Consider the following 15,944-nt stretch of genomic DNA (forward strand, 5'->3'; position numbering starts at 1 on the left):
ATAATCTGCCCACACACTCACTCCCACAGCGAGTTGTCCCTGCAGCAAGTTAGTCATGTCACATTGTCCTGCAAGGAGTTGGCAGAGGCGAGACATGATGAATTATTGAGAGGTAAGAAGTATATCTCGGTAGAGGAAGTCTGTCTGGGGGACATTTACCCAATAAATTACAGCATGCTACCCAGGAAATGCTTTGTATGCCATCTGGAATTTCTGAATGAAAAGGGAATCAATAAAATACAGGTAGTCCCCAACTCAGACCATTTCTCACACTTTCAATGGGGAATCCGGATTCACTTAGCAACCGTGATTCAGTTAACAAACGTGGCAAGAAACGTCAAAAATGGGGCAAAAATTACTTAATTTCTCACTTAGCAACATAAACTTTGGGCTCAATTGTGGTCGTAAATTGAGGATTACCTGTATATGTTGAGGTTATTATATTTCAGCTCCTTCCATACAACAGAGCTTATATCCGATAGCTAAAAGGCCATTATCAAAATCCAACTCTTACTAGATCTGCATTAAAAATGGCAGTGTAGCAGCAAATCGTGCCTCAGTCCCATTCCTCTACCTGAGGCCCACTAGGGGAGGTCTTCCCAGACCCCTCCTACCATCCTGTCTTCCCCGGCCTCTCTCCACTGGCCTCCTCTGGCCATCTTGCACTACAAAACTAAGATTCCGTGGGGGCCCTCCCCTATCTCCGGGCCTCTCCCTGTTATTCCTTTCGGGGCACTCTCCAGTGTCCTTGTTTCTTACAAAAGGCACACTGATTAGGACCAAGTTCCCGTCTACCCCCCCTTTGCAAACTATTACCCCTCCCCCTCTGTGGGCTGAACCCACCGCCTCGTGGCGGGTTGGGTCTCCCCCCGGTGCCCACATCATGACCGCCGCCATTAACTCGGCCTTCCGCTGCATTTTCTGATCCTTTTTCCTATCCTCCTCTTTGTCCCTGTTTGCGAAGACCTTTCGGGCCACCTCCATTAATTCACTGATGGGTTTCCCTAGGGCCCCCTCAAGTCGCTGCAATTTACGCCTAATATCCAGGGCGCTCTGGGAAATGAATGCCATAGTCAACATCCGGGCATTTTCTGGGTCAAGGGGGTCAATAGGGGTATACATGCGATAAGCATCAAGGAGGCGTGCGTAAAAGGCCTCTGGACTCTCAGTAGGTTCCTGCAATACTAAAGAGGGCTTCGACATATTGATTACGAGCTTCCCAGCGAGGCGGATAGCCCGCACGACGAGAGACTGATAGTCTCTCAGCTGTTGCTTCCCCTCATCCCTGTAAAGATCCCAATCTGGGTTTTCAGACGGATATTTTTCTGCCATGAGATCCGTAATGGAATGATTCAGTCTAACATCGGGCTTCAGTATCTTAGTCACTGCATTCCTAATCTAACTTTCCTCAGGATTAAACAATGTCCCCATAAGTTGTTGAATATCTAACCAGTTTGGGTTGTGTGCATCCATTATTGTTTTCACCAAGTCAGCCACTTCTGTGGGCTTTTCACTAAACGGGCCATAGTGTAATTTCCAATTCAGTAAGTCCGAGAAAGTAAAGGGCACATGTTGAAACAGTGAAAGCGTGACCGACTCGGATGGGTTCTTTGGGTTAATTGCCAATTGGTCAACCTGTCTCAAGGGGGCTACCAAGGAAGGCTGTTCAGTTTTGGCCCTAGTCCTAGCCGCGACTGGTTCGGTCATAGATGAAGTTCCTGGACTTGCCAAATCTTGGTCCAGGGAGCTTGGGCCGGGTGCGGATGGGGTGGGGTCAGGCCGGTCCTCCACTGGTGTAGAGGCTGCCCGATGGGATCGGTCAGCCTGGACGGACCGATCTGTCCTCGAGGGTTTAGAAGGGCTTCTCACATAGGGGGATAACTGGTCCAACTGGGCCATGAAGCCAGATACCCCTGACGACTCCTCGCCTTCTGACCCACTATCAAACCCACCCGGTGGCACATACGGTGGAGGATGAGGCGTTTCCTCCGGGCAACTAGGCAAAACCTGTGTAGTCTTTTGCAATTTCTTGAGAGTAACATTTCGCGACAACAGGGCCTTACACCGTCGCATTTTGAGCTTCCTTAGCCAAGGAGGGGGGTGATTCAATAGGTCAAGCCAAACGTCTATGTATGGGGCCTGATCTGGATGTCCCAAAGTAGGGTGGAAAACTAGGCGGTGTACCTGTATTGCTGTGGGGATGTCAAGTGTGCCTATCGGGGGCCACCCAAACCCAAATGTGGGCTACTCTGTCTTGCAAAATTTTCACAATTTCAGCCTACTCCACTTATACCCGTAATCCTGTGACTGGTATGCTTCTTTGAAATGCTTTAGCATAACCTCCAGTGGGGTCACAGGTTTGCTCTCTCCACCACCCATGAACCACCCAGATAACCAGACAAGGCAGATTAGGAAAGGGAGTGGAGAAGAGGGTATGGGGTCCCTCTTTTTCCAGACACAATAAGGAGTTACATACATACACGCCCGACCCAGGGAGCCGGATGGGCACGGTCTCCAATGGGAACTGCGGGCGCCACTCGCTTTCTACTGACCCACGGTGCTGGACACTCACAGTCACCAATGGGAACTGCAGTAGTCCTTCATTCCAAGCAAACTTGACAATTCCTCCCACCTTACCTTAAGAGAGGGTGATCAGTCCTCTCCACCATCCCTGCTTACAGGGAGGGATTATTTCCCAGGTTTAATACTTGCCTGCAGGCGTCTTCCTTCTCTGCCACTGGCCAGTCCCTGTCCTGATCTCCTCACCTCTCAGCAGTGGTTCTTGGAAGTGTCAATCGCCGACGCCAGGGAACAGCAGTCTGAGGAAGTCCCTCGGATGCAACGGACCGATGGCGCCTGGGATGTTCCCTTCAACTCACCGATACACTGGCAGTCGGGATGGACCCCCCAGAGGGCCTCAGGGCCCCTCGAGTCCTGCCGCGGTCGCCATTAAATGTAGCAGCAAATCGTGCTTCCGAATCAGGACACGAGACCACAAGAGATGGAAGAATACAGGTTTATTTGCGCAAAGCGTTCAGAGCATTAGCATGACAAATTCTGAACCCCCCGTTCCTTTTGGGGCAGTTCCTTTATACCCACTATGACCTCAGCATAGGTCTGGGCGTTCATCTTAACATGTTTACCAAATATGGACAACTGTGCTTACAGGATAATACAGAAAACATGAAAAACATCTTTTTCCAAGAAGGAACTGGAAAGAGGATATGATAACCATATTTTGCTTATTCTGTTATCTTACACCACCAGATATTTCCATGCCCACCCTTGTTTACAGTAACAGCTTAGTCTTACTTCCCTAAAGTCATATGTTTCCTAATATTACAACAAGCACAGATAAAGGCAACTGCAACATTCTAGCTAGTTATGACATGACCTATATAGGCTGAAAATATAGTTAACATCATTATTATTTTATGTTTCTTTTCGGGTCCTGCTTCAGCAGCGTAGGGTGTCCTTGTAATAAGGTTAGCCTGATGATCAGTCAGCCATGTGCTTTGGTGAGATATTCTATTTTTTCCTGTGTTTAAAAATTTATTTAAACATTTAACATTTAAAATAAATTTAGAAATTATAGTAACTGTGAGAGGGATTTTGGAGTCTTAGTAGACTGCAGGTGTCAAACTTGATTGCATCACATGACATATCGTGACACATTGTGACTTGTTTTGCCTTTGCGGAGTCAGGATGAGCGTGGCCTACACGTGACTTTTCTAGCCCACCCACCACCAGTTTGACAGGCCTGTAGTAGACAATCATTTAAATATGAGCCAGCAATGTGTTGCAGCTGACAAAAAATCCAATGCAGATCTAGGCTGCATTAACAGGGATAGACTCAAGATCACATGAAGTGTTAATACCACTTTATAAAGCCTTGGTAAGGCCACACTTAGAATACTACATCCAGTTTTGGTCACCACAATGTAAAAAAGGTGTTGAGATTCTCGAAAGAGTGCAGAGAAGAGCAATAAAGATGATGATAGGATGGAGGCTGAAACATAAAGAAGGGTTGCTGGAATTGTGTGTGATAACCTGGGGCAGGGCACAAAGGCAACACAGCCAGAAAATAGGTATGAGTCCCTTTATTTGCTCCAACTTTGCCCCCAACATCCCAGTTACTCTCTGACTGGAGAAAATCTGTCCCATAAACTTATAACAGCCTCTGACTGCAGATACTCCAGTCCAAACCTGTAAGAAGAATGACTGTAATCAATCCCTCCAGAAGGGCAAGATAATGAGTCCAATAATTCCAGCAAGGCAGATAACCACACAGACACATGGCAATAATTCACACAGACAGGAGGAATGCCAGCAATGCAGGCTAAACTCACAACACTAGATGAATTCAGCATTTGTTCCTGACAAATGCTCCTCCCAACTGCCTCTCCTTTAAATCCATCCCCAAGTGTGCCTTGTGAAGGAATTGGGGGCCTTTCCTTCCTCATAAGCCATGCAACCCATGTTGCTCTGTTCTGTGTTCTTCCCTGTGTGCCCTAGGATGAGGAGGGGATGGGCCTTGGTCTTCCTCTGAACCCTCTCTCCCTTGTTCTACCTCTTCCCTGCTCTGCCCAGCCTGATTTTGCCCTTCCCCAGTTTCCTCCACAGCCAAGGGAGCCATTCTCCCGCTTTCTGTCAGCTGTTCGTCTTCCCCCTCAGATTCAGACTCCAATGGGGGCATGACATTGGGTATGTCTAGTTTAATGCAAAGAAGGACATAGGATGATATGATAGCAGTGTTCTGATATCTCAGGGGTTGCCACAAAGAAGAGGGAGTCAAGCTATTCTCCAAAGCACCTGAAGGCAGGATAATCAAGGAGAGAAACTAAGGAGAAATTCCCTGACAAAACAAATAATCAGTGGAACAACTTGCATTCAGAAGTTGTGTACGCTCCAAAACTGGAAGTTTTTAAGAAGAGATTGGACAACCATTTTTCTGAAATGGTATATGGTTTCCTGCTTAAGTATGGGGTTGGACTAGAAGACCTCCAAGGTCCCTTTCAACACTCCTATTCTATTCTATTCCATTTCATTCCAAATATTTCTTCTACCATATATTGCCAATTGTCCCCTTTCTTAGTCCCCATTTTCTAGGCCCTGCTGTATAATTTCCTCTATGACCTAGTGGAGACTTCCCTGCAAGTAAATTTACAGAATTAATGTTAAATGCCTTTAACATTTAGCAGTTGTCATACAATTTCCTCTTTCAGGAATCAAACTTCATGCTAGGAGCTCTTGGAGGCAGCCCTGACCAGCAAGAGTGAAGCTGGCTCCCCTGGAGCTTCTCTCCTGATGCTGTTGCCATGTCCTAAATCCTTGGGAGCCACATTAAATAAGCCATAAAGATTTAGGCGGTAGAGAGGCTTTGATCTCCATTGAGAGACACCCCCAAGAAAGCTTATTCTTATTCTTTTAGGGCTGTCCACATAGCTAATCTTTTTAAGGTTAGGAAGCATCACATTTCACTATTTCACTTGGCTCAGTTGCAAAGGTCGGTTGCTAGAAGTCAAAACATCTTGATGGCATTTAATCCGTGAAAACACCTTGCAGACGCCTTAGGTAGAGACGGGACAATCGTTTCCTATCCGGAGATGGAAGTCAAGAGGACAAAATCTGTGCCTAAAAGTGACAGTACAGTAGGCGGGCTCTGTGGTTGAGTTTAAAGAGTTAAAACCATCAAGTACTGTATTGCTAGAAAGGATGGGAAGAGTGGAGAAGCGCAGAGGAACTTCCTCTTCCGGATGACTCATGGGAGGAAGAAGGTGTGCAGAGCGGCTTTTCTGTTCTTCCCAGGATCGATCGAAGCTGCAGGTGGGAGGAGAGTCCGGGAGCAAGTCGGGCTGTTCGGTTTCCTCCACGGCCTGGAAGCAGAGAAGCAACTGGGCTGAAGCAGGTCGGCTGCAGGTTCCTTCCCTCCCCAAATTTAAGCCCACCGGTGGCTGCAGTTTTCCTTCTGGTGAGAAGATTTAAAAAACCTCTTTTAAGTTCAGGCTGTTTCTCCATCACTAGAGGAGTGTTGCAGAGGAACGTCGTTGGAAGGATCCCTGGAGGTCATCTATTCCAACCCCCTGATCGAGCAGGACACCCAACATCATTTCAGAGAAATGGCTGTCCAGTCTCTCTTTCAAAGCCTCCAGTGATGGAGCACCCACAACTTTTGAAGGCAAACAGTTCCACTGGTTTGTTCTGGGTGTCAGGAAATTTCTTCTTAGTTCTAGGTTGCTTCTCTCCTTCGTTAGTTTCCATCCATTTGTCCCGCCTTTGGGTGCTTTGGAGAATAGGTTGACCCCCTCTTCTTTGTGGCAACCCCTCAATTATTGGAACAACGCTATCATGTCTCCCCTAGTTCTCCTCCTCACTAGACGAGTCATGCCCAGTTCCTGCCACTGTTCTTTACTTATTTCAGCCTCCAGCCCCCTAATCCTCCTTGCTGCTCTTCTATGGGCTCTTTATAGAGTCTCAATATCTTTTTAATACTTGGTGACCAAAACTGGTTGCAGAACTCCAAGTGTGGCCTTACCAAAGCATTATTAATTGGTACTAGCACTTCACTTGATCTTGACTGTATCCCTCTGTTAATAGAGCCTACTATTGCATTGGCTTTTTTGGCCACTGCAACACTCTGCTAGCTCACATTTAAATGATTGTCCACTGGGATTCAATGTTCCCTCTCATAGAGACAGCCAGGTTCTACCTATTCTGTACCTGTACATTTGGTTTTTCTTGCTTAAGTGTAAAACCTTGGGGTTTTTTTTCTCCATTGAGTTTCATTGTGTTAAATAGGGCCCAATGTTCAAGTCGGTTGAGATTCTTCTGTATCTTGGCCCTATCTCCTGAGGTGTTGGATGTTCCTGCTAGCTTGGTGTCATATCAAATTTGATGAGTTTGGTAGATTTTTTTAAAAAAGAAAGTGTAGATGAAAAATTGATTGTTTGAATTTTGGCCTGACTCGTTTTACTCAAACATTTCTCAGAGAGAAAAGGAAATTGGAAAATGGCTAATCACTAATTTCTGATTATCAGCAGAAGCTTCTGGATATTTCCTTTTCCAGAAGTAGTGGAATTCGTCAAAAAGGAATTTTGGGTGGAGCTTTTTTGTATGTTGATTATGTAATTCCCACACATGGAGTTTCAGTCTTCTATGTTGCTTTCGCCAAGATTTTGAACCCCAGAATTCCCTGGGCCAGGCTTGCCTGCCACAGGCATCCCTGGGGCTCCCTCACTCTCCAAGACACCCTATGTTCTGTTTCCCAACCCTGCCCCTTCCCTCAGCTCCCCAGGGTCCCCCCCCAGGATTTTTCCCACTCCCGCTGGGTCCCTGTAGTCCTCAGGCCTGACTGCCACCCCACCAGGCCTCAAACCCTCCTCCTCCTCCTTGCCTGTGGAAGATCTCTGATCCTCATGTTGTGGAGGGAGGGAATGAAATGCATCCTTGGGCCTCATGACTGTGTCCTGGAAGCAGCCACCATTTTCAGTGGGCCCTGGATTCATCCCTGGTTCATGCAGTGGACTTGGGGAAGTGGGTGCCATTTTGCCACACTGTCCACACTGATAATGCAGAAAAGGAACAAACCTCTCTGTTTTGCTACCTTAACATGAGGGGAAAAAATGTACAATAAAAAATGTCTCATTTTTCAAAATGCATTATGTTAGAATTATCAGAAGCATTTGACATGTAAAAAATGAGCATTGACAGTGTTGCTATGAACATTAGGGCAAGACAAGACGCTCAGAGTTGCCTCAAACTCTGAGATAGGCAGTGATTAACTTTAATAATAAATTAATTATTATTATTTTAAAAATTATTAAACAATTTTTCTTATATACATCATCATTTCCATTCATTGCAATGCTTCTGTGTTGGTATACATAAATCTTAACTATCTGTACATTTGTCTATATTACTTAAGCTATCGTTGTCCACTGTAGCCTTTGCCTTATCCTATTGTCATCTTCTCTATTCACCTCTATATCTATTATTTAGCCAATCATACAATGCATTCCACGTCAAATAATAATCTGTTTCCTGTCTGTCTTTTATCTCCATGGTCAACTTATCCATCTCGGCACACTCTAGCATCTTTTTTATCACATTTTCCTCCAGTGGCATACTATATTTTTTCCAATTTTGTGTGTAAGTTATTCTTGCTACTGATAATAAATGTAGCATTAGATATTCTGTTTTCTTATCATATTTTCCCATTATTCTACCGAATAGAAAAGTCTCCAGTCTTAGTTCAATTTATTGTTTATACACTGCTCAAAAAAATAAAGGGAACACTTAAACAACACAATGTAACTCCAAATCAATCACACTTCTGTGAAATCAAACTGTCCACTTAAGTAGCAACACTGATTGACAATCAATTTCATATGCTGTTGTGCAAATGGAATAGACAACAGGTGGAAAGCATAGGCAGTTTGCAAGACATCCCCAATAAAGGAGTGGTTCTGCAGGTGGTGACCACAGACCACTTCTCAGTTCCTTTGCTTTCTGGCTGATGGTTTGGTCACTTTTGAATGCTGGTGGTGCTTTCACTCTAGTGGTAGCATGAGACGGAGTCTATAACCCACACAAGTGGCTCAGGTAGTGCAGCTCATCCAGGATGGCACATCAATGCGAGCTGTGGCAAGAAGGTTTGCTGTGTCTGTCAGCGGAGTGTCCGGAGCATGGAGGCGCTACCAGGAGACAGGCCAGTACATCAGGAGATGTGGAAGAGGCCGTAGGAGGGCAACAACCCAGCATCAGGACCGCTACCTCCACCTTTGTGCAAGGAGGGACAGGAGGAGCACGGCCAGAGCCCTGCAAAATGACCTCCAGCAGACCACAAATGTGCATGTGACTGCTCAAATGGTCAGAAACAGATTCCATGAGGGTGGTATGAGGGCCCAACATCCACAGGTGGGGGTTGTGCTTACAGCCCAACACCGTGCAGGATGTTTGGCATTTGCCAGAGAACACCAAAATTGGAAATTCGCCACTGGCGCCCTGTGCTCTTCACAGATGAAAGCAGGTTCACACTGAGCACATGTGACAGACGTGACAGAGTCTGGAGATGCCGTGGAGAACGTTCTGCTGCCTACAACATCCTCCAGCATGACCGGTTTGGCAGTGGGTCAGTAATGGTGTGGGGTGGCATTTCTTTAGGGGGCCACACAGCTCTCCATGTGCTCGCCAGAGGTAGCCTGACTGCCATTAGGTACCGAGATGAGATCCTCAGGCCCCTTGTGAGACCATATGCTGGTGCGGTTGGCCCTGGGTTCCTCCTAATGCAAGACAATGCTGGACCTCATGTGGCTGGAGTGTGTCAGCAGTTCCTGCAAGACGAAGGCATTGATACTATGGACTGACCTGCCCGTTCCCCAGACCTGAATTGAATTGAGCACATCTGGGACATTATGTCTCACTCCATCTACCAACGCCACGTTGCAACACAGACTGTCCAGGAGTTGGGAGATGCTTTAGTCCAGGTGTGGGAGGAGATCCCTCAGGAGACCATCCGCCACCTCACCAGGAGCATGCCCAGGCATTGTAGGGAGGCCATACAGGCACGTGGAGGCCACACACACTACTGAGCCTCATTTTGACTTGTTTTTAAGGACATTACCTCAAAGTTGGATCAGCCTGTAGTGTTTTTTTCCACTTTAATTTTGAGTGTAACTCCAAATCCAGACCTCCATGGGTTGCTGAATTTGATTTCCATTGATAATTTTTATGTGATTTTGTTGTCAGCACATTCAACTATGTAATGAACAAAGTATTTCATAAGAATAATTCATTCATTCAGATTTAGGATGTCTTATTTTTGTATTCCCTTTATTTTTTTGAGCAGTGTATGTTTCTTCTATCCACTTTTTTGTCCTTATCTAGTATTTTCTTGCTACAGGGCATGTCCACCATGCATGGTAATATGTTCCTTGCTTTTGTTTGCATTTCCAACATTCAGATGATCTGTTTGGAAACATTTCTGCTAATCTAGCAGGGGGTAGGTGCCATCTGTAGAACGTTTTGTATAAATTTTCTCTATATGCTGCTGTCATCATCAATTTATAATTCTTTTCCCACGTTTTTCCCCATTTCTATAATTTTATCGTGTAGCCAAAATTTTTCACCCAAACTATCATTGTTTCTTTAAACCCTCTCTTTCTCCATCTTATATTCCAACAAATAATTATATAATTTTTTAATCAATTTGTCCTCTGGACTTTATAGTATCTTATCTAATTGTGATAGTTCTCTATTAATCTCTTACCTTTCTACATCTTTCTTGAATCTTGTTTGTATTTGCATATACATCCACCATTCTACCTCGATTCCTTGTTCTTTTAATTCTTGTTTTGTTTTTAATATCCCTTGCTCGTTTAAGATATCCTTATACCTTACTATCTTATCTAGAACTAACATATGTTGATAACCAGATTAGAATTTTATCAAAATGATTCCTTTTAATCTTTTCCCAAATTAATAGCAACGCATTTCTTATTTGGTGTCTTTGGAAATAACTGCATCTTATTTTTACCATCCTATAAAAATGCGTGCCACCCTAATTGTAAGTCATGTCCTTCAATTGTCAATATTCTTTTATTTTTCAATGTTACCCAATCTTTAATCCATGTAAGGGCTGCTGCTATATAGTATATTCCCCAATCTGGCAGAGCAAAAACCCTTCTACTATTTCTGGACTAAAAATTTTCTCACTGTCTGTGAAGTGTTGCCTTCTATTTTCTCTTCCTCTCTGTTTGTCACGGCTCCGGATCCCCTATTGCAGGCCGATTTCATTCCTGCTGGAGTTCAGAGGTTTCTTCTTGTCAGTTTGGGAGATCGTCTCTCTCTAATTGACCTTCTAGAAAATTCAGTACATATTGTTTGTTTACTTTCTTCCTCTACCTCCCTTATCGAATCTTTTGCAGTTATAGATGGTTTGTTTTTTTACCGATTCATCAATATTCCTATCATTTTTATGATCAGTGAACAATGGAGTTTTTACAATAATACTATGTTTTTTATTCTTATATTCTTTAAACTTTCACCAGCCAACATGCTCCAGAAATTTAGCACTTGCACTCCAATATCTATTAATAATACTTGGCTCCCAAAATTTAAATAATCTATGATTAGCTCCATAACCTACAAAATACAATTTCTTAGCTCTATATTGTCCCTTTTGCCTTGCTTGCATGGGAATATGAACCCATGCTACGGTTCCAAATGTATGCAAATAACTAAGATCTGGTTTTCTTCCATGCCAACGAGTAAATGGTAATTCACCAGTCGTTAAATTTATTACATTATTCAAAACATGGTTAGGACACATTATTGCCTCATCCCACAGTTGCTCTGATATACCAGAATCATATATCATATTCCCATCCGTAACCTGTAATGTTTGTCTTCTACATTCAATATATGAGTTATGTTGTAGTCTATAAGGATCAGAATACTCATGTTCAATTCCAGCTTTTCATAATATGGTTTCCAATCTGTTATTAGTAAATACAGTATGGTTATTCATAATTAATCTAATAATTTTCTGTTTCTGTTTTCTTTCAGTAAATTTTAGGCAGTTTACAAAATACATCTAGTTATAAAATCTTCTTATCAGTTCCATGTCTTTTACAGCAAATATCAAACCATAATACAACAAATAACCTTCGATATCAACAGAATATCAAAATAAACAGGGTTAGTCAGTATCGGTCCGTAGTCAGTCAGTATCAGTATTAAGAGAGATCATCAGTGCAAAAGAGAAAAAGAAGGCATTAAACCATGTTCTATAGCTCCCTCTTATGGCAACTTGTAGCAAAATTAACCAACCAGAACACAGCATAATACATTACAGTATTTTTCCTTAAAGTTACAAACATATATATTTGTAATTTATATATTGTCAACCCAATTATGTTATTTATATATACATAACAGTTTTTCCTCTAGTTCCCTCTTCTACCTTTTGGATGACAAAGTTGTCCGCTAAGTTGGTTAGGAATTTGTTCGATCTCCTACTTCCTGCAGAGTCTGTCTCCCAGTTGATATCAGGATAGTTAAAGTCTCCCATTACATCTTCATGTTGCCCACTTGATATAGTTTGTAATCCACGCATGTATTGAAAATGTCAGGTGGATAAAATTTACAAGATTTTTTACTTCCATGTCTTGCCAGTAAGTATGGTATTTCCTGTCCCATTCATGTATGAACCAGATTGGATTGTGCTTAATCCATCTCTTTCTAAAAAATAGCTATTGAGGACCTTTTGGCATGTTTGGTTGCACAGGCAGTCCTCACTTACCACTTCTTCCCTGAGCCTTCTATGGCACAGTGCCTACTATGGCACAGTAGAAGCAGACGTGCACCTGATCCACAAAATTTGTGGTAATCCTAACAGTTGTTCAGTGAACGCACGTCAGCAGTGACTGTGGTTTTGAAGGCAGGAAAAGAAGTTGCACCAATTTGGGTTCTGCCCATAGGTGCACATTTATGATGGCCGGAGCATCCCACACCGATGATCCCCATTTGTGATCTTCCCAGCTAGCTTATCACAAGCAAAATCATTCGGTATACTAGCAGGAAATTGCAAGTCACGGTCATATGGAATTGCCTTTAACAACCTACAGTGATTTGCTTAACAACTACAGAGGAACAGATGCAAGTTGGCACTATCATGTGACATCATGCTTAAAGATAGAGCTGCCTAATGACACATATATCAGTTCTAATTGTGTTAGGTTAAGTGAGGACTACTTGAGTGGTGATGTCACCAGAGTACTTGTGGACGGTGCTTCTGCTCTTATTTGCAGCCGAGAACTTCCATGCACAAAAGTGATGCTTCAAATCTTGCAGAAGCTTTCGGCATCATTTCATCAGTTAAAGCCCCCACATGTCTAAGTTTAGTTCAGAAGGTTTGAATGTAAACATTCTGGGACATTTTATCTGACTTGGAAGAAATAGATTTTCACATGTGTAGGTAGGTATATCTATATTTCTCTCTGTAGGAATATGTCTGCAATTATATAATCTATCCCCAGCACTTCAAGTTATAATTGATGATAGTCCTTTGTGTTGCTAAGAATTTGTGATTGACCCAATTAAATAACTGAATTTGATTGAATGCATATTTGAACATGGATCTCCATAGTGTTCCATGTGTCGAATGAATGATAAATTTTAAGGTAACTAAGAGATTATTCTAGTATTGGGGCATGTTGGTTTTTTCATTGTAATATTTACTTTTTACTTTTTTCACATTATCTCTAAACATCTTATAAACAATGCTACACTTTTCTTTGAATCTTACAGACAAAGAATATGGCAATAAGAACACTTAGGACAACTGCAAATAACAAGCAACATTGAAAAGGAAAATGAATCAAGCCAGAAATCAAAATATTTTTCTGTTTCCTTCAGAAAACCACACAATTCTCCTCCTTCTCCTCCTCCTCCTCCTCCTCCAGAAGTTGTTAGACAAAAGACAGAAAATTTAAAAAGATTTCAAGCCAGAATAAGCAGATTATGCACAATTCAAGGATACATTACATGAAATGTCAAGGGCGATTATTTTTCATTCAGCATATCTGGAAGTCAGTTGGAGGAAAAGGTGAATAGTAAAGCCATGCGGAGCAGACAGGAATATAGGCCTCTCCCTGTGAGGAAGAAAATGGCTTGAATAAAAGCACCACTAAACAAGGCATTGTCACAATTCCAGTCTGGTGATACATCAGTGGATTGACTCCAGGGAGAAACTGTATGAGTGTCTAGATAGTGGGAAAGGCTTCATTAGAAATTTTCATCTCATGAAACACCTCAGAACGCACACAGAAGAGAAACCCTTTGAATGTCCTGAATACGGGAAAGTCAAAATTCCAGTCTGGTTATATACCAGAAGACTCTAAGAGGAGAGAAATGCTTTGAATCTCTTGATTGTTGCAAAACTTTCAGTTGTAATTCCAATTTGGTGATACATCAGAGGAATCAAAAGGAGAAAATCCTTTCAATGTCCTGACTGTCGGAGAATTTCCAGTCATAATTCATTACAAATTCCCACCTCTTGAGACACAAGAGCATGCACGCAGGAGAGAAACCGTTTGAATGTCCTGACTGTGGGAAAAGTTTTAGACAGAATTCCAGTCTGGTGATACACCAGAGGACTCACACAGGAGAGAAACCCTACGAATGTCCTGACTGTGGGAAAAGTTTCAGTAATAATTCGAGCCTGGTGAAACACCACAGGACTCATACGGGAGAGAAACCCTTTGAATGTCCTATTTGTGGGAAAAGTTTTAATCGTAATTTCCTCCTGGTAATACACCAGAGGACTCACACAGGAGAGAAACCCTTTGAATGTTGTATTTGTGGGAAAAGTTTCAGTAATAATTCGAACCTTGTGAAACACCAGAGAACTCACACAGGAGAGAAACCCTTTGAATGTCCCGACTGTGGAAAAAGTTTCGGACAGAATTCCCACCTGGTGATGCACCAGTGGACTCACACAGGAGAGAAACCCTACAAATGTCCTGACTGTGGGAAAAGTTTCAGACAGAATTCCAGCCTAGTGATACACCAAAGGACTCACACGGGAGAGAAACCCTTTGAATGTCCTATTTGTGGGAAAAGTTTTAATCGCAATTTCCAACTGGTGATACACCAGAGGACTCACACAGGAGAGAAGCCCTTTGAATGTCCTATTTGTGGGAAAAGTTTTAATCGCAATTTCCAACTGGTGATACACCAGAGGATTCACACAGGAGAGAAACCCTTTGAATGTTCTATTTGTGGGAAAAGTTTCAGTGATAATTCGAGCCTTGTGAAACACCAGAGGACTCACACAGGAGAGAAACCCTTTGAATGTCCCGATTGTGGGAAAAGTTTCAGACAGAATTCCCACCTGGTGATGCACCAGAGGACACACACAGGAGAGAAACCCTTTAAATGTCCTGACTGTGGGAAAAGTTTCAGACAGAATTCCAGCCTGGTGATACACCAGAGGACTCACACAGGAGAAAAACCCTTTGAATGTCCTATTTGTGGGAAAAGTTTTACTCGCAATTCCCACCTGGTGATACACCAGAGGACTCACACAGGAGAGAAACCCTTTGAATGTCCCGACTGTGGGAAAAGTTTCAGACAGAATTCCCACCTGGTAATACACCAGTGGACTCACACAGGAGAGAAACCCTTTGAATGTCCTGATTGTGGGAAATGTTTCCTTACAAATTCCAGCCTCATGAGACACCAGAGAACTCATACAGGAGAGAAACCCTATAAATGTCCTATCTGTGGGGAAAGTTTCAGTGAGAATTCCTACCTGGTAATACACCAGAGGACTCACACAGGAGAGAAACCCTTTGAATGTCCTATTTGTGGGAAAAGTTTCAGTCACAATTCTTGCCTGGTAACACACCAGAGGACTCACACAGGAGAGAAACCGTTTGAATGTCCAGACTGTGGAAAACGTTTTAGTCAGAATTCCTACCTCATGATACACCAGAGGACTCACAGGAGATAAACCCTTTTGAATGTCTTGATTGTAGGAAAAGTTTCAATAGGAATTCCTATTTGTTAATACACCAGAGGACTCACACTGTGGGGAAACCTTTCAAATTTCCAGTCTCTGGACTTTACTTCAAGCATAAATCATCCCTTAGTGCACACAAGGAAATCCACATGAGGCAAATGTTGAAGAGTTTAGAGAAGGATTGAATTTCATTTGTGATCACAAAGTGATTCACAAAGTGTAGGTGAGAAATTGACTGAATTCTAGCCTGATTCTTTGTATTCAAACTGTTCTCAGGATTAAAATTATTGGTGGAGAGAAAGGGAAAGTGATTGTCTGGTTATCAGCAGAATCTTGTAGATATTTCCTTTTACAGAAGAAGTGGAATTCCTCAAAAAGGAATTTTGGATGGTGCTTTTGTATTGTAGGAAGTTAGCACCCA

The 15,944-nt window shown here is 42.8% G+C and overlaps 4 protein-coding genes across 4 annotated transcripts in view; 3 read left to right on the plus strand and 1 right to left on the minus strand.

The window, feature by feature from the left end:
• LOC113431412 (uncharacterized) overlaps positions 1 to 15,944 on the plus strand; it is a 170,464-nt gene that overhangs the window by 131,364 nt on the left and 23,156 nt on the right. The gene's annotated exons all lie outside the window — the stretch shown is intronic.
• The window catches only part of LOC113426492 (uncharacterized), an 807,865-nt gene that overhangs the window by 102,092 nt on the left and 689,829 nt on the right, over positions 1 to 15,944 (minus strand). The gene's annotated exons all lie outside the window — the stretch shown is intronic.
• LOC148131677 (uncharacterized) overlaps positions 1 to 15,944 on the plus strand; it is a 54,805-nt gene that overhangs the window by 37,472 nt on the left and 1,389 nt on the right.
• Positions 5,746 to 15,824, plus strand: LOC113426491 (uncharacterized). Its single transcript, XM_087953185.1, has 2 exons — positions 5,746 to 5,971; positions 13,309 to 15,824. The coding sequence occupies exon 2, from the start codon at positions 14,072 to 14,074 to the stop codon at positions 15,512 to 15,514; it is 1,443 nt and encodes a 480-aa protein (XP_087809311.1). The 5' UTR covers positions 5,746 to 5,971; positions 13,309 to 14,071; the 3' UTR covers positions 15,515 to 15,824.

The sequence above is a fragment of the Notechis scutatus genome, chromosome 2 (assembly GCF_049901735.1).
Source record: "Notechis scutatus isolate UNSWTSFEM ecotype Mainland chromosome 2, rNotScu1.2, whole genome shotgun sequence".
Taxonomy (NCBI): Eukaryota; Metazoa; Chordata; class Lepidosauria; order Squamata; family Elapidae; genus Notechis; species Notechis scutatus.